This window comes from Numenius arquata, chromosome 4, assembly GCF_964106895.1.
Source record: "Numenius arquata chromosome 4, bNumArq3.hap1.1, whole genome shotgun sequence".
In the NCBI taxonomy this organism is placed as follows: domain Eukaryota; kingdom Metazoa; phylum Chordata; class Aves; order Charadriiformes; family Scolopacidae; genus Numenius; species Numenius arquata.
This window is the reverse complement of record NC_133579.1, coordinates 4,656,938-4,675,049: the sequence shown is the minus strand read 5'-3', so window position 1 is coordinate 4,675,049 and position 18,112 is coordinate 4,656,938. Positions and strand designations below refer to the sequence as shown.

At 42.4% G+C, this 18,112-nt stretch overlaps 1 protein-coding gene across 6 annotated transcripts in view; it reads left to right on the top strand.

Moving 5' to 3' along the window:
- Positions 1–18,112, top strand: part of SULF1 (sulfatase 1) — a 69,362-nt gene that overhangs the window by 39,128 nt on the left and 12,122 nt on the right. For all 6 annotated transcript variants that reach the window (XM_074146210.1, XM_074146209.1, XM_074146208.1 and 3 more), the window contains 2 exons: positions 13,413–13,629; positions 16,530–16,776. In XM_074146210.1, coding sequence (XP_074002311.1) covers positions 13,413–13,629; positions 16,530–16,776 — 464 coding nt within the window. The remainder of the gene's footprint in view (positions 1–13,412; positions 13,630–16,529; positions 16,777–18,112) is intronic.

The following is an 18,112-nucleotide window of genomic DNA, read 5'->3' as shown; positions in this document are numbered from 1 at the left end:
AATTTACTGGGGAGTTGTGGAAGGGAGCTGTACGCCTTCCCGCCGACACCACCTCCGACCAGGCACACACTGGGGGCCCCAGGACACCCTCCCTGCCGTCCTCCCCTCTCTGTTCCCGTCCCCGCACACCTCCCCGGAGGAGTGTGAGGCGATTGCTCCCAGGCGGGCACTCTCACCTCTCCCTCAGATGTTTGCTGAGGCCGCCCCGGCCGGCTGTAGGCCTGGCACTGAAATATCGGTAAACTGTTTTGAACGGGAGCATAAAGCCTCTCTGTGCTCCTCTTCCATCTGCAGCCACCCATGGCGCTCCTCCCAGGGCAGGTAGAGCTCCACAAGTCAAACTGGAGGGCACTGGGGAGAGCTCCCTCACTTAACGAAGTGCTCTGTCCCTCCTTTTCCCCCCTTCTCGTTCATTAGAGCGTAGTGTTACAGTAAATCTCAGTTAATCCCAGATTGGACTGGAATATGTTTTGGCTGGCACATCCTCGGTCAGGTCCTCTGCCACAGCTCTCGCCTCACACATGCTCCTTGAAAGGTGTCTGCTTTTGAAGGGGAACGCACGATATCGCAGGCTCAGCCAAGGGCAAAGTTTTCAGTTTACCGCCATTGTAAATAAAGATTAAATTTGAAAAACCTGAATATTTTTATAAAAACTACAGGAGATCAATGCAGTCATTTAGACTGTTAGACGCTAAAATGTTTAGTTTTAAAATATGAAAATATTTTCTTTGCAATAATTTCTTATATTTATTACCTCTCATGCCAAAATCCAGGCTTGGAATAGCTTTACTTTTCCACGTGCGAATAGAAAACGTTAAGGGTCCTGACCAGATATCACACCTGAAGCAGTCAGAAACACTGCTCACAGCCACATTCACAGCCCACTGCTGAAGATGTGCCTTTCCATGCCATATTGGTCAATCCCATGGGATCAAAGGGTAGAGGGAGAAGGCCTTGAACGGGTCCAGAGGAGGCCACAAAGATGATCCGAGGGCTGGAGCACCTCTCCTATGAGGACAGGCTGAGAGAGTGGGGGTGTTCAGCCTGGAGAAGAGAAGGCTCCGGGGAGACCTTAGAGCCCCTTCCAGTCCCTAAACGGGCTCCAGGAGAGATGGGGAGGGACTCTTGATCAGGGAGTGGAGCCATGGGACGAGGGGGAAGGGTTTTAAACTGAAAGAGGGGAGATTTGGATGAGATCTCAGGAAGAAATTCTTTCCTGTGAGGGTGGTGAGACACTGGAACAGGTTTCCCAGAGAAGCTGTGGCTGCCCCATCCCTGGAGGGGTTCAAGGCCAGGCTGGATGGGGCTTTGAGCAACCTGGTCTGGTGGGAGGTGTCTCTGCCCATGGCAGGGGGGTTGGAACCAGATGATCTTTAAGGTCCCTTCCAACCCAAACCATTCTATGATTCTAAATGCAGAAGATACGCTGGTTCCACAGAGCCCAGCAGCCATTCCACATGGCTGAATGAAGGACAGAGCTGAACTGACCTCTTTTAGACCAATTTCCAGACCTAGTCACCGGTGTATTTAAATTATTTTCTTAAGCAAAGAGGCCAAAGTTGTTCCTGAGACTTGTAACATCCTGAAGGCTTCTTGCAGGGGTGCCTTTTTAACCCACCCCTTCACACACACACACACATTACATTTACACAGGTGAGAGGGAAAGAGGTCAAAGAGAGCATCTGTCGTTGGTTTTAGTGGCCATTCCAGCCCAAACCATGACCCAAAGTTAAATGTGCCTAGAGAAACCTCCCATCAGACAGAGCAAGGGCAATTTCTCTCTCAGGGACAGGTTATATGCAGTTCTGAGAGGGAAGTCAATGTAGAATAGGAAAGGTGTGAATTTAAAGAGTGACATTGGAAATAACATGAATATCAGCAAGGCATTGCCTGAAATAGGTGTCCGTGGGATTTTTTCCATGTAGAAATGTTCTTAAAATAAAATTAAAAGTTAACAGGCCAAATAATTTTACTTTGGCCCAGATGGTTTCCGATGTGCAATGTGAGGCATCACAGTTCAAGATGAGGTTCTGCCAGCAGATCTCCCCTAGGCATTTTGCACCTCTTGGAAAAGAGAAAAAGGAAATATTGTTACATGGGCCTTAACTTGGTTTTATCTTTTGAGATTAGCATCTTTAATTTAAATTACATAGATGCACACATAGAAAAAGATCTTCATGTTAATGATGATGTTTATAATACTTCCTACATTTAGTCTAACCAATTGCTGTTAACATCACTTAAATTAAAGTCACCTTCACTGAATGAATGATTGCTGGCAGATTTTTAAATAATGAAATTCCTGGTCTGTGGGAAGTTTCTGCTAAATGTCTGGAGCTAAGAATAAGCATTTGCTGAATTAATACACCAATGTACTGCCTAGTACACTTAGAGCTTTTTCTTCATTTTAATTTGCTTTAGTCAATATCTAGTTCATTTGAAATGGAGAACACAATGGGGAGTTAAAAAAGAAGAAAATTTGTTTTTCCTGTATTAAAATGAGGTGTGATCCTGAGACTTGCTAGTTCCAAAATCTCCAAGGATGTGGTACTCAGGAAAATAATTGCTTCAGCTTATTTTCTATTTAATAAGTAATGTCTAAAGAAAAAAAAATAAGGAAAAGAAAAGAACCTAGCATAGTAAAGACACTTTTTTTAAATTAAAAGTTTCAAAAACTCAATTTTTTTTATACCCAATGTCTATCTGAAAGTTGGTAAACATAAAAAATGGGAAAAAAAGAAAATATTAAACATTTGTATAGCTGCTATAATTATTCCATAGTTCTTAAAATTCTAAATGACTGTTTGCCAAAAAGGGATATGAAATTTAGATTATAGATTACATTTAGCTGCAAATCAGTAAGGCTTATGGGTTATGAAAAAAAAAAAATAGTTTTGTTTCATTAAGAAAAAATAGTTACAAAATGCATATGCAAAATTAAGTTCTAATTTCACCATGTTTTTTATTTCATTTGAATTTCTTAAACACCATTGACAATCACTTTCATTGTAGAGCATGCTCCTCTTCCTATTTTTTTCAAAATCCCCATGATGGGAGGACAGTTTCCAAAAGCTCACTCACCTCCTTGAGAACAAATCAGAACTGAGATGTGATGTTCAGGCAGTCATTAACTTGGGTCAGCAGTGAGCCCTGCAGAGGAGAGGACAATGCCTGCTGAGATGCTTTGGCAAGAGCACGGCTACCAGGTCGTGGGAAGGGAGTGCTCGCCTCTCCTCGGTGGTTGTGGGCTGCAGCTGGAGCCCTCCATCCAGGTTGGGACCTCCACGAGTGGAGGGACTTTGGTAAACTGGAACAAGTCCAGCGGAGGACTCCAGAGATGGTCAGGAAGTACTGAGGAGGGGCAGAGGTTTGTTTAGCCAACAGAGCTGAAGGCAAGGGGGGAATCTAATTGCTTCCTTCAACTAACTAACGGCTAATTAGAGAGAAGACAGACCCAGGCACTTCTTGGAGGTGCACAGCAACAGAGAAGTTGCAGCAAGGGAAAGTCTGACTAGGTGTGTGGGAAAAAAATGGTACCATAAGAGTGATTAGGCTCTGGAGCCCAAAGAGGCTGTGGAAGGTCCATCCAGGGATATTTTCAAAACCTAATAATGTTGTTCCTACTTTGAGGAGGAGGTTGGAATAAATGACCTCCAGATGTTCATTCCAGCAATTGCACATGCTCTTAGTTTTTTGCTTGCTTAATACTTGGACTTCAGGATTTCGTGTATTCTTCCTCCTCCTCAGCTTCATAACTGAGGAAGCGCTGTTAATTTTGTCCATTGTGTAAGTGAGTTATGGGTCACCTGCCCATATCATATTTGGACACAGACTAGATTTCAGCTCCCGCCCTGCCCCAGCCGTTGACCTGTGCTCATCATCGCTCCTGGTGGGACTGCAGCGCAGCCGGTCTCATCACGCCCAGGGCCAGGTTCTCTCCCCCTGCAGAGGGAGCAGCAGCGGGGTGGGCTCCGTGCTCAGCTTTGGGGCTCGGAGTGGAGTAGAAATTTCTTTTGCAGTCCCTCCTTCACATCCCAGAGAGCGCTGCAGGAAATTATGATGGGAACCGGAGGTTTCCTTTGTAGTTCATACACCAAATTTGTCACCGGTTTATGTGGTGTGACTTACTGAGGTCACCCGATTGAGCCCAGTTGGTTTAGTAGTGACTATTGATGGGTTTTAGCACTTAAATGGTTTGCAAGGGTTTTTTTCGTATTTCATTGATACATATTTCCCCTACATATTCCATTGATAAATATTCATTGATTTATTGATGTATTTCATTGATACATATTTCCCCTACAGCTTTACTGTAATAAGGTACTCAGTACAGAAATATCTATTCATCTGCAACATTGCTACCCCTGCTGTTGTTTCAAAATGGGAAACAATCAGTATGAACTTTTAACTAAAACTTTGCTAATTTTTCAATAGAGCAGAAATAATAGCATGTGAACAAATGTTTCTCTGGATTAGTGCAACCTTATCATGACAGAAATTGTCTCAGATTTCCACCGAAATAACCTGAGATGAGAATATATGTTAGTTCAGGAGGTTTAGAAGCAAGCTGCTCTTAAATCCTCTGGCAGGTTATTTTTGTTGAACTTGTTCCATCTTCTCACCCATGAAATTCTTCTGGATACTTAGCAAATATCAAATAAAAGCATGTTAACTGTGTTTTCTTTTATACTTTTTCTTTCTCTCTTCCCTTACCTAAACGTGCTATTAATGGGTTGAGTTAATTCATAAGTATTTATTCTTTTTCTCCCCACCAGTCTGAGTCATAGGAATTTTCCTGAGGCATAATTTTGACTTCTGGGACTTAACACCGTTTCCCAGATAGCAGTTACCATTCGAGGTCTTGTGACTGATAGGCCGAGTGTCTCCAGCGTACTGTTGAATCCATTATTTATAATCAGTGTCAAATCCATGGCCAAACATGCATTTTTATCCTTTTACAAAAAATTACAGAAAGCACAACCTTATTTTAAAATTTTCTCAACAGGGGAAAAGGGAAAAAAAAAAAAAAGCCACCCTCCCAAAATGAGGACTGTGAAGCCTTGTGTTTAAAATTTTAGCTCTTAGGTGGGATGACTCAGCAACCAAACCCAGACATGGGTCTGTTTATTTTATGGGCACGCATCTCCTACCATCTGCTCGGCACTACCTGCTGGTTTGTGAACAGCAAAGGTCTGAAACTTGTAAAGATCCGTGCTCTGCTGCCAGCTCCAACGAGCACTGACAGCGGACAGAATGGAAAAATGCATCTTGCTGCCTGTATTTCTATGACATGGATGCCCATTAACCCAAACTGAGCTAAAAAGATATAATGTCTTAGCCCCTAACCTTCCTCATGCTCTTTTCTCATGCACCTCAGCTTGAGAGATGCAGGACGTTGTGTTTCCTCCTGAGGAAGTGTATCCCAAAACTGCCCTAAAGAGCTAACGTTCCATGTGGAGAATACGTCCAAAGACCGTACAGCGACATTTTTAGTTGGATTAGGTCTCAATGTAATTTGCAGTGATTTAAGGCTTTACAGGTAGTTGCTGGAGACGTGTTGCTGAATCCAAGCATCAGCTCTGCAGTAAATGTGCAAGATTTTTCTGGCTCTGACCCAAAGAGCATGTTATACAGTCAGTACAGACCTCTTATTCCTCCTGTATCCTTCGCCATTTAAAAACCTAGTGTGAGAATTTAATTTTATTGTTCGTATTTATGACATTATCATATCAGCATTCAGTCAGACGCTTGTCTATTTATACTGCTAAAAGAACACTTGCCATCAATCAGCTTACAGATAATATTGTAAAGGAAATTAGAACGGGGCTTATTAGGTGTAGTCTGGTTTGGCTCAAGTATCTATGTTCTCATAAAATAAATATCACAGACCATACATTTGTAAAGGTCAGCTTTATGACCAGCTGTGGAGTATGAATCAAAACACATAAGCCGGTAAGAGCTGGCCAGAAGTGTCAGAAGTCTGGCCAGCCACTGACAGCCAGACCCCGAGCACCCACTGAAAACCCAACTAAAATTATGATATGGCATATAAACATCACTCATGGATCCTCCCGGTTTCAGAACAACCTCCTGACGCTTGCAGGGGTGGAAAAACACTGGTGATCAACCTGTTTTAACAGACCATCGGTTTGAAGCTGGCTCTTCTTTGCCGACTGCCCATCGATACCACCTTTTCTTAGCGACAATTCAGCAGAGCATCTATACACAGGCTTAACTGGAAGCATATGTGTTTGGGAACAGTCATGTGCGTAAAACTAAGTACATACTTCAGCGCTTTTGTGAACAACAGCTCTTGCAGCTATTGCTCCCTTTGCACCCTGCAGAGTCATCCCTCACAGCTGACAGAAACATGCCTGCAACTTAGTTGCTCAAGAATGCATAGGAATTGCCAGAATTTATGATACCCCTTGTTAAAATACCACTCTGTTTATGAGTTGAAACCAAATGCGAAGATAAGTTCCTTTATCTCCAAAAAATAGTCCTTCAAAGCGTGGTATTTCATATTTCAGCCTAAATATTTCACATTTCAGCCTAAATATTTAAGTTTCCTATTAAACAGAGGGCAGCTCTTTGCAGATTTGGCAATTCTTCAAATTTAGCAATTCTTAACCTGAAGTACCAGCTTTATTCTGGATAAAATCCAGAGATAGTCCCATCTGAGAAGATGGTCTCACCGGTTCCACCTCTTTCAGTGTACAACTGCGTTCAGCATTTTTACCACCATTTTATCAGCGTTCTCTAACAGGAAGACTTTTTGGTAGCATGGCACCTTAAAGGCAATTTTATGTACCAAAAAACGTTTAGACAGAAAACATGGATTATGCAAGAATCATTTTTAACACTTCTTTGGGGTTCTCTTTTTGCAGAGTTTCCATTTTAAAGTATCCAATGAAATATAGTATAAACTAAGTCCTCTGCAAATTAAATGTATATGGCCCTATAGCAATGGATTATTAGGGGTATTGCTATTTAGAACTGAAAGGCTAAATTCATCCTTTTCATTGGTTCCTACTTGTTTGCACCTGAGAGTGGAGGTTTATTGGATAGCAGCAGGAGTCTCTTGATGTTGAGTTGTAACTACAGACCAGCCAATAGATTTGGCAGAGTGCTGTGGCGGTGAAATATTTGATATCTGGGCCTAAGTGCCTACATTTCTAGAGCCAATAGCGCAGTCCATGCACTTTTTATAAACTAGAGAACCGCTATAACTATGATACTTAAAATCAATCTTGTCTATACGTCAAGAATGTGAAATTGTGTAGTCTGTAAACTTCCTAGGCTATTTTCTCTTTCTTCCATCTCTTAAAGTCTGTGAAGTAGCCCAAAATTGGCAATTTTCATATAGTTGTTTCCATTATACAGTGACTAATTTCTTCATTGTTTTTTTTTTCCTCCAGTTCTATCCCTGTGCATTTAACTGAATGTATTTCTAAAGTCTGTCATCCATTTCCCCCTGTATTACATCAGTTCTTACTGGACAAATTGCTTCCCTCTCTATTGCACCTCTGACCATTCTGCTTTTTGGGAACACTTTCTCAGGGACAAAGGCTGTATATAAATAGCCATCTTTGAATACACTCACGTCAGCAGCCTCTGGAGCTGCGCATGATTCAATAGAAGGTGGTCCAGTTACGAGGGAGTGGTGCAAAAATTAGGATCCGCCCTTACGGGCAGCATCAACCCAGTTCTAAAAGGAAGGAGGAGATTTTTGTTTCAGAAAAATGCATCGATTCCAAATTCCCTGAGTGAACCTGGCACACTGTCCCCCTTTAACAGCTGCGCTTGCGTGCAACATTCAAATACTGCTGAGATGTAACAACACAGATTAATATTTTCAGGAGCATTTAGGAGCCTCAGTCAGGGCCAGGGTTCATGACTGCTCTTCAGGAATGCGTAGAGGACATGGCCTTAGCCCATAAACTTTTCTCAGCATTCAGGTCCAGTTCAGCAGAAATAAACTGCTGCTGCTCTATACTATTTCCCACAGCCAACTAATTACAGGGCATTTTGCAATATGCCGTGTGACATGGCCTCTTTGAGTAGATTGAGAGCAGCGCTGAGGAGAAGGACTTGGGGGTGCTGGTGGATGAGAAGGTCAGCATGAGCTGGCAATGTACGCTGGCAGCCCAGAAAGCCAACCACATCCTGGGCTGCATCAAAAGCAGCATGGCCATCAGGGCGAGGGGGGGATTCTGCCCCTCTGCTCCGCTCTGGTGAGACCCCACCTGGAGCACTGCATTCAGCTCTGGAGTCCTCAGCACAGGAAGGGCATGGACCTGTTGGAACGGGTCCAGAGGAGTGCCATGAAGATGCTCAGAGGGCTGGAGCCCCTCTGCTGTGAGGACAGGCTGAGAGAGTTGGGGTTGTTCAGCCTGGAGAACACTCCAGGGAGACCTTAGAGCCCCTTCCAGTCCCTAAAGGGGCTACAGGAGAGATGGGGAGGGACTCTTGATCAGCGAGTGGAGCCATAGGATGAGGGGGAACGGTCTTAAACTGAAAGAGGGGAGATTTAGATTAGATACTAGAAAGAAATTCTTTCCTGTGAGGGTGGTGAGGCACTGGAACAGGTTTCCCAGAGAAGCTGTGGCTGCCTCATCCCTGGAGGGGTTCAAGGCCAGGCTGGATGGGGCTTTGAGCAACCTGGTCTGGTGGGAGGTGTCCCTGCCCATGGCAGGGGGGTTGGAACTGGATGATCTTGAAGGTCCCTTCCAACCCAAACCATTCTATGATTCTATGAAAAACAGGACTCGGTTCTGACTGTGGTAGCGCAGCCCTAAACCAAACTCCCATACTTGTATTACCACATTATGTCCCCTGACACTCACCCAGGTCTGGTTACTGCTAATAGAGGAAAAATGGTACGCACGTACACAGCCCATGGTGGTATTTTCATCTAAACTGTTTTCAAATTGAGATCATACTTTTTGAAACAGGAAAACAGGGAAATGAGATCCGGAGGAGATGTTTAAATTCATGAAGTCTTCCTTTTTATGCTTTATCTTAACATTCCCTAGGCTGAGCAATAATGCTCACAGTCAGTCAGACACTACCGAAATGAAAAAGCACCTGTAAAAATATTGTCGCCGTGTTATATTTCCGGCTGCATGTTTTTCAGGGTTTCATAGCTTTGTGATAAAATCTGACAAGATATTTAACACTGAAGTGTCTACTGCAAATACTGGGTAATTACATTTCATAGAAACCCTTAGCTTGCCTACTCTTAAGACACTTTTCATGAATTGTCTAATTAATTTTCCTTCTATATAAGGGGGCAGGAACTCTCTCAAAGCTGTCATAGGCTATTAACTAAACAAAGTTGATTTGAAATCCTGCTTAAGTGGATATTTACAGAGCAGCACATCACAACGATTCATGCTGTGTGTATATTTTTATGTCTTAATTATATTCAGCAATGAAATAGACTTACCTAATTTTAAGGCAGTGGCACAAACTGATTAATACCAGGAAATTGAGACCCAAAGTAGTTACCAAGTCATTTGCTGTTGTCTTGCTTATGTAGCACTAAGTCGCAACTGGAACCCTGCCAGTAGCAGCGCAAAGCAAAGCCACCAAGTACAAACAATACCCTTTTCACCAGCTCATTTGCTCCCTTTTGCCTTTGAAATGACTTTATAAGGGCAAACTTCTACCCTCAGAAGAAAATGCATCGTTCCAATGATATCATCTGTGGAAAAGCTCCTGCTGCTGTCCGGCTGCAGTCCAGTGCTTGCCTGGAGGACTTGTGTGGACACTGAGGAGCGGGCACGTGTACATCTGTGTTTAAATTTCAGTTTTGGCAGAGATTAAAGCATCTTGAGCTCTCAAAGAATAGAATAGAATAGAATAGAATAGAATAGAATAGAATAGAATAGAATAGAATAGAATAGTTCAGTTGGAAGGGACCTACAACAATCATCTCGTCCAACTGCCTGACCAATTCAGGGCTGATCACAAGTTAAAGTGTGTTGTTAAGGGCATTGACCAAATACCTTTTAAACACTGACAGGTCTGGGGCATCCACCTCCTCTCTAGGGAGCCTGTTCCAGTGTTTGAGCACCCTCTCGGTAAGGAAATGTTTCCTAATGATCAGTCTGAACCTCCCCTGGTGCAGCTTTGGACCATTCTCACGCGTCCTATCACTGGATCCCAGGGAGAAGAGCTCAGCACCTCCCTCTCCACGTCTCCTCCTCAGGAAGCTGTAGAGAGCCATGAGGTTGCCCCTCAGCCTCCTTTTCTTCAAACCAGACAAGCCCAAAGCCCCTCACAGGGATGTAGTCCCACCAGCTCTCAGATGGGGAGGTTTCAGGACTGCATTGGTGTGGGGGTATTTAGCATCTTCTTCCACATTCGCTTCCCCTCTGGAGTTAAATTGAGGCAGAAGGAAAACTGGAAGTGAGGAGTTGAGGTGAGAAGGAAATAATTGCTGGAGGGCAGGTGATGAAATGAGGTGAAAGAAAGAAAAGAAGAGTCAATGACAGGGGAAAAGGCTGACACAGGTTAAGTTTCACAAGAAGACTGAAATGATATAACAGCTTGTTGCAGCCAAATGGCAGGGTCCTGCTTTTTCTCTCCCACTAGTTTGGTGGTTTGTTTGTTGTTTTTTTTAATTCTGAGTTAGACTTCTTTTCTCCTACTGAGGGAGAGAATAAATCAGCGCAGGTGTCCCCAAGTCATCATGCAGCCAGAAGCAGGGACTGTCCCTACTCATATGGCAACAGTGAATTTTTAGATCAGCTCAGGTGTCCTGTTAAATATCAGCATGAGAAGGATGATGGACATGGGGAAAATAAGAAAACTAATACAAATTAAAATTTAATGAAGACATATTTAGTTTATATATATGCCGGTATTTTTTTATTGAGGGAGAAATGGGGACCCAGAAACCAAACCTAATAGTCCTGCATTTCAAAGAATAGTTTGGTATTCATAGCGGGAAGGAAGGTAGAAAACAGGGGAGGGGAAGGGGCAGTGCATCAGCCAGAATCTGCTTTTATGTGCATTAATGCATTTTATAGATCAAAGATGAGCAGAAGGACCATTACGACTTACTGCATAATGCATGCTCAGTGCCCAATTATGCTGGCATGGGCAGGGATTCAGGAAAGTTAGTCTAAAAATTCCATCTTAGAACTCTGAAGCAATGACACTTTTTAAAGTAAAATTTTAAAAAAATAAAAAAAAGAAATTGAATCACATTTAATCCCTCTTTGAAATAGAGAACTATTATTGGCTTGTACTAGACACAGAGAGTCTTGTTTCAGTGTTAGTCATAATACTGTTAAAAATGATCTAGACAGCTACTGAAGCCACTCCTGGAACTCCTTGCTATAATTAATGTTAGACAAAGAGAATACTTATTTTACTTTAAAGTGGTGCTTTTGAAACTCATTAAAAACTAGTGTCATATGTTTATAAACGTAACGTATACCAAATAAACACAAGAAACACAGTCGTGCAGTCAGTTCTCATCCTGTAACAATCCTCTTTTGCTCTGGTAGGAAGAGCATACACACTACTGCAGAACAAAATCACAGAATCACAGAATGATATGGGGTTGGAAGGGACCTCTGGAGATCATCCAGTCCAACCCCCTGCCAGAGCAGGGTCACCCAGAGCAGGGTGAACAGGAGCACATCCAGAAGGATTTTGAATGTCTCCAGAGGAGACTCCACCACCTCTCTGGGCAGCCTGTTCCAGGCTCTTTATTCTTCAGTCAGCTTGACAGCACCACCAGAACAGTCCCAAGCAGTCATTAGTTACTGGAAGAGACTTAGGGAGTTGTGTGTGCTCTGATATTAGTGCCCATTTCAAAAATTAACTTGGGGACTCCATTAGGACCAGCATCTAACCATCTTGCTATTATTAATGAGGCAGGAGAAAGCTTCGCTATTCAGTCACGGGAACCAAAAAAGGACATATTTTAAGAGAAATTTAGCTGCAACTGCAACCAAAAGGTTCCAGCTATCAATAGCATTATTGAGTTTAGTTCTCTACACTATCCAGCCAAACCTAATTCCCTTGTATGCAAAATCTGGTCATTGTGGTTTAAGATGCACAAGTGAACAAAACTCGCTGGGTAATAGTCATTTATAGTCCTATTCAAATTATAAATAGACATAGCTATTTCTAGTTGTCCCCACTGTTATTTGGACTACAACTGACTTAAAATCTTCACAGGCTTCTTAGCTTGTGTTGGGCGTTACAAGTGCCAGCTATAACCCAGCAGCCTTTTATGGCAAGCTCTGGGCATGGGCAAAGGAGCTCTGGCCTGTCAGCACCTATCCATGTTCTTTTAAAAATGACATTTCGTTTTTTAAAGACAGTTCGGTGTGGAAGAGAAACTAAAGTCCCAGTTGCTTATTAATTTGAAATGTGAAGACAGTGGGATCCATGGGAAAAATCCACCTGGACTCTTCCATCTGGTTCAGTGACGTTGATAATCAAGTCAGATAGATATTGTGCAGACAAGCTGGAAAAAAAACTCTGCTTCCTCTCATTCTCCCACACTTGCTCTGATACTCAGCATGTGTATGATGCCTTTCACAGGTGTTCCTTCCAGACTGCACCTTTTTCTTCCAAGTCTGACACAAATCTCAAGACTTAGGTGTCCACAGGAGCTTATCCAAGCTAATTTATTTGTTTACTATCCCTAAGGTTCTTCCCTTCACTTGCAGCTGCTGGGTGTAGGGAGGGTGGCCGGGGGTGTCGCGCTTTCAGGCTTCTCCCTTCTCATGTAAGATATAAAGAGCCAGCAATATCTGCAGGTCTGAGTGGCACGGTTTGCAGGGGCATGTCTAAGGGTGTAGGTCCTAACTCTGGTCACTGGTAAGGAAATAAATTACGTGTTGTTAGTGGTTTCTGTATTTTTCTATAAATCCCATCCATAATTTGTCCTTCTCTTTGCCAAGGAACCCTACAACTGAACCAGTTCTTCATCTGTGGGGATTTTTTTTATTTTCCCCTGTATCGTGTTAGAAATTCCAAGTCACAGAACAAAGAAACAAAGTTTGTTTTTTCAAAGAAAAAAAGAGATGGTGAAAACAGCCCTGACAGCTGTACTCTGTGGCTCAGTAAATTAAGACTTTTTACTTGCTCCTTTCAGGGATGTGTTTAGTCTAGATAGTCTTGATTTATATATCTTTTTTGGCTGGGTTGTAATTTTTTATGCAGATTTGCAGTGATTTCATTCAAGCTTATGTTTGCCTAGCATGAGAGAGACGTTGAGAAGCATGTGAGTGAATTTAGTCCCTTAAAATGTTTTCCCTTCTCAGTTCGTTATTTAAGGGACTGCTTGATTTTTGCAAAATTTTCCTCTTGTTTTACAATCCATCTGAAAGTAGCTGGGGTTTGGAAGGCTGCTGGGAAACCGTCTTTGTTTCTCTCTCCCACAGAAGTGGCAGTGCACGGAGGATGCTTCCGGCAAACTTCGAATTCACAAATGTAAGGTATCTAGTGACATCCTTGCCATCAGAAAAAGGACCCGCAGCATTCACTCCCGGGGATACAGCGGTAAAGACAAAGACTGCAACTGTGGAGACACTGATTACCGAAACAGCAGGACCCAAAGAAAAAATCAAAGACAGTTCTTGAGAAACCCTAATGCACAAAGTAAGTGTTATCTGATCCCTCGGACTCCGAGGCAAAGAGCAGGGGGAAATGGCTAGCGGACTGATGGTTTACCAGTATGCTCTTGTTTTCACCTCTGTGTCTAATGAATACATCCATAATTAGCAGTCAGGTTCTACATAATTGCCTCTGTAATAGCAATAATAATAATAATAATAACAATATTTATCCCTTGGATCATAGTGAGGAACAGTCTTTAGGCTGATGGTGGTGGTGGTGGTGATGCTCTGGGGCCACCTATCGCACTGTTTAATCATGACAACCCGGTGGCATCCGCAGATGAATCGGTGCCGTTATTTGTTAAGATGGCCAGAACAAGTGTTTTCTTGCATCGTTAACACTGAATTCACATGCTGTTTGCTGATATCCCCGAAGAAACCTTTTAGATGAGGTGTCTCAGTGCTGTGACTGCTCTCGGACCGAAATTCTGCTGGGCTGCAACTTTCCAGCAATTCGGTACCGGGATCCCTGTAGGGACACACGTGAGATTGCAGTGTCCTCTAGTGGAGCGTGGGCTGAAGGGAATGTACAAGAGGGTTTTAGGGCAGCAGTACTTGAATTTGCTTCTGCTAATGATTTCTACAAAAGAAGCCTATTGAAAGAAGCCATTATTTTTAATGGAACAAGTATTTTCATCTATCTGGCCGGTGATGACGGTGAAGTTCTGTAACTATAGCAATAAAAGCAGCCCCAGATTTCAGACTGTGCTCAAAAGCAGGCTATGTTCTCCTGCTCTCTATCTGGGGAGTGAAATAAAGATGGGTCTTAAAAGCAGGAAGACAGTGAAGTCGTATGAGAAATGTAAAAGTTAGAAGATGCTGCACAGATGTCTATGAAATAAGAAAATAATGTCAGTATAATCCAAAATATTTCCTGATTCAGAACCTCCCCCACTCTGCATGTGAAGAAGAATCCCTGGTATTCTTTGTACATTCAACCACAATATTGTCTGTCTTGAGCTGTGTCATTGTTCAGACTAAATGCTGCCTCGATATAATTTCTTCCATTTGTTCAGTGTGATATAAGGAACTTCACAGTGTGTACAGCCAGACCTCTGCTGAAATGTCTACACGTCACAAACTGCCAGGGGGATTCTCAAATTGGGGAATGTTCCCTTAAGTTATATTTTCAAGGGGAGATACCTGTCATGAACCTTGGAAAGAGAAGGTGTCACCAGGGTAGTCACTAGCAAGGGCTGAATAGGGATTGCAGCTCGGGGAAGTGACGTGGGGAGAGAAAGAAGGGTAGTATGGAAAATATGTAAAGGGGGCATCAGAAAAAGTCCATTTGTTATGCTTTTCTCCTTTACAACATTCTCATTCCTGGTCCATCCTCCTCCTCCAAATCCACCTTAGCGCTCATCCGAGTAGACCAGAGAAAGACTCGTGATGACGAGGCATTGTTAAGGGAATGACTAATTCAAGCCTCAGTTTTCAGATGACACTTGAATAAGATGCTTATATTCCAGACTCTTTCAGTGACTTGATGAATAAGTAGTATCATCAGAGACTGTTGCAACGCCAGAAATTGTCCCATCTGACCCCATGAATCTTTCTGCATCATTTTATTAAAGAGCAATACGGTTATAGATCAGAGAGATGCTTTGAAACGAGGGGTTTTCTCCTCAGGAAGATGAATGTCTTCATTTACTTGACTGCGAAGCCTTTTTTCGTTTGACAGCAGGCAACCGCTGGAACAGTTTAGAAGGATACGGTGGTTTGAATGCAGAGTTGAATGAGGCTCACTATCTGCACTTCTAAAAGATTCTTGCGGGAAAGGTTCGGTGTGAGTGTCTCAAAGACAGACATAAAAACTGCAGTAGAACTGACACTGCCTGCCAAAGGCAGTGCTTTCTTACAGCTCCCTTTTTATCCTCTTGCATGAATTATTATTAACTGTTAGGTGACAAAAGTGTGACCAGCATAGATGTAGCAAATGGAAATGCCCTACACCTGGTTTTTACAAGCTGAATTATGTATTTCTAGGGCTCTGTGTGTGTGGTTTTGCTAGACAGAACATGCTTTGGTGTGGTGTTGACTGTGGGTTTTATTAGCTTGATTTGGGACAAGTGCATTTAGCAAAAGAAGTTAAAAGTGTAAGATCTTCCAGACTGAGCCCAAACATGGGTATTCTTGTACATAACATTAAAAAACCCTCAAAGAGTTAATTGTCGTAGTGAATCTGACTCATACACATTGCTGTACTTGCAAAACTCCAAGACAGTAACTAAAAGAGCTATAACCCTGCTAAGCTCAGAGATTTCAACGGGTAAAAGTGAAACAATAAATCTCACTGCAGCTCTACAAGGCAGCAAGCTTTTGGTGGTGGTCTATGACTTGTACACATAGATACGGATACACTTGCATATACATTGATATATGATGGATTCTTACCCTTTTAATGCCTACCTTTAAAAAGGAAAAGGTCTTACCCTTTAAAAAGGTCATTTTTATTCTAAAGCATAAGTCAAACTTATGTCATATGCCAATTTACAGGTGGTCACCTTGTTTCACGGTACCGAATTATTTTTTTTCTAAAATGTTTTCTAATCCTATGGTTAATGATTTTTTGAGTGTCTCTGTCTAGGTATCTGATTTCTAAGATACTGATCTTATCTGTGGATATAGATGCTAACTGTGGCATAAGGTCAGACTAGCGTGAAATGCAAACCTTAAAGCAATCAAAATTTCATGCTGCACATGAAAGTGTGGTCCCCGACATATAAAAAAATCATTAAATAAGTTTCTGTAAAGCCACAGAAAAAAAAAAAAAAGCTATTTTTACTGAACAGCATTCTTGCTCTTTGGAGATGCTGTGTGTTTGTGGCACGGGTCAGGTAGACATGTGTATGCGACCAGGAATATTTCTTTGTTCTGCTTCAGAATACAAACCCCGATTTGTTCACACTCGCCAAACCCGGTCCTTGTCTGTGGAATTTGAAGGCGAAATATATGACATAAATCTGGAAGAGGAAGAACTGCAGGTGTTGAAGACCAAAAGTATCACCAAGCGTCACAATACTGAAAATGAGGAAGAAGCAGAGGAAGCCAACGATGCTCCTGGTGACCCAATGGTTGCTGATGGCACTGAGGCCATAGGACAGCCCAACTCTGTCAGAGTGACGCACAAGTACAGTTGCTTTTTCTGTGTTGTTTCTTTTTTTTCCTTGAAATTAAATCTTCGCTTTCCAATTGTATCTAAGAGCTTAGTACTATTGTTGTAGATTTTAGATTTGTATTTGTTAGTAGGTGGGCTCATTTAACTTTAGTATGTGTATTTTAAAGTGAGGCATCTAGTTTAAGGTTTATTTCTGAGGAGGAGCAAGCATCTCCAGAGGGAGATTCATCCTCCATATCGACACAGGCATCTTATGAGGGATTAATCACCATGTGAAGCTGACGCTACTGCTGTTCTTTACAAAGCCTAAGCTACCACCTTAGCATAGAGGCCTAAATTCGAGATGACTGAAATCCCACTCTAAATGAGGACAGATTAGATCAGTTACATTATTTTTCTTAATGCTTAGTTGTTCAAAGCCACTAACATTAGTGGACCAGGTTGCCCAGAGAAGCTGTGGCTGCCCCACCCCTGGAGGGGTTCAAGTCCAGGCTGGATGGGGCTTTGAGCAACCTGGTCTGGTGGGAGGTGTCCCTGCCCATGGCAGGGGTTGGAACTGGATGATCTTGAATGTCCCTTCCAACCCAAACCATTCTATGATTCTATGATTAGCTAAGATACATTAGACCTGCTTATCTCTGAAGATACCTGCAATCATTTTCCCATCCTGGAAGATGCCTAGATTTCAATTTTTAGCCCTACCCAAAATCTGAATGAAAAGGCAAAAATCTGAAAATATTTTTTAGTTTAAAAAAGCTATTATGATTGATCTGAAAAGTCAGGCAGATGCAGGCAACAAAAATCTTCTATTTTCACCTTTTTATCATTTAAAATATAAATAGTGTTTCCCCCTCCCCTCCCCTCCCCTCCCCTCCCCTCCCCTCCCTTTCCCTTCCCTTCCCTTCCCTTCCCTTCCCTTCCCTTCCCTTCCTTTCCCTTCCCTTCCCTTCCCTTCCCTTCCCTTCCCTTCCCTTCCCTTCCCTTCCCTTCCCTTCCCTTCCCTTCCCTTCCCTTCCCTTCCCTTCCCTTCCCTTCCCTTCCCTTCCCTTCCCTTCCCTTCCCTTCCCTTCCCTTCCCTTCCCTTCCCTTCCCTTCCCTTCCCTTCCCTTCCCTTCCCTCCAAAAACATCAAGGAAAACATAAAAATTAATTTTAAATAGGTAAAATTTATCCTTCCAACCATGGTGTTAATAAAACCTCAAATGGCTTTATGGAAAAGTTAATATTTCTCCATAAAGTGTTTTGACTTTTACTGAATACAATAATACAGCTTTCAGAATTCTTTGAGTGAGGAAAGAAAACATAATAAGAGAACATGGGAAGAAATAAGCATCTAAATATTTGTTTCT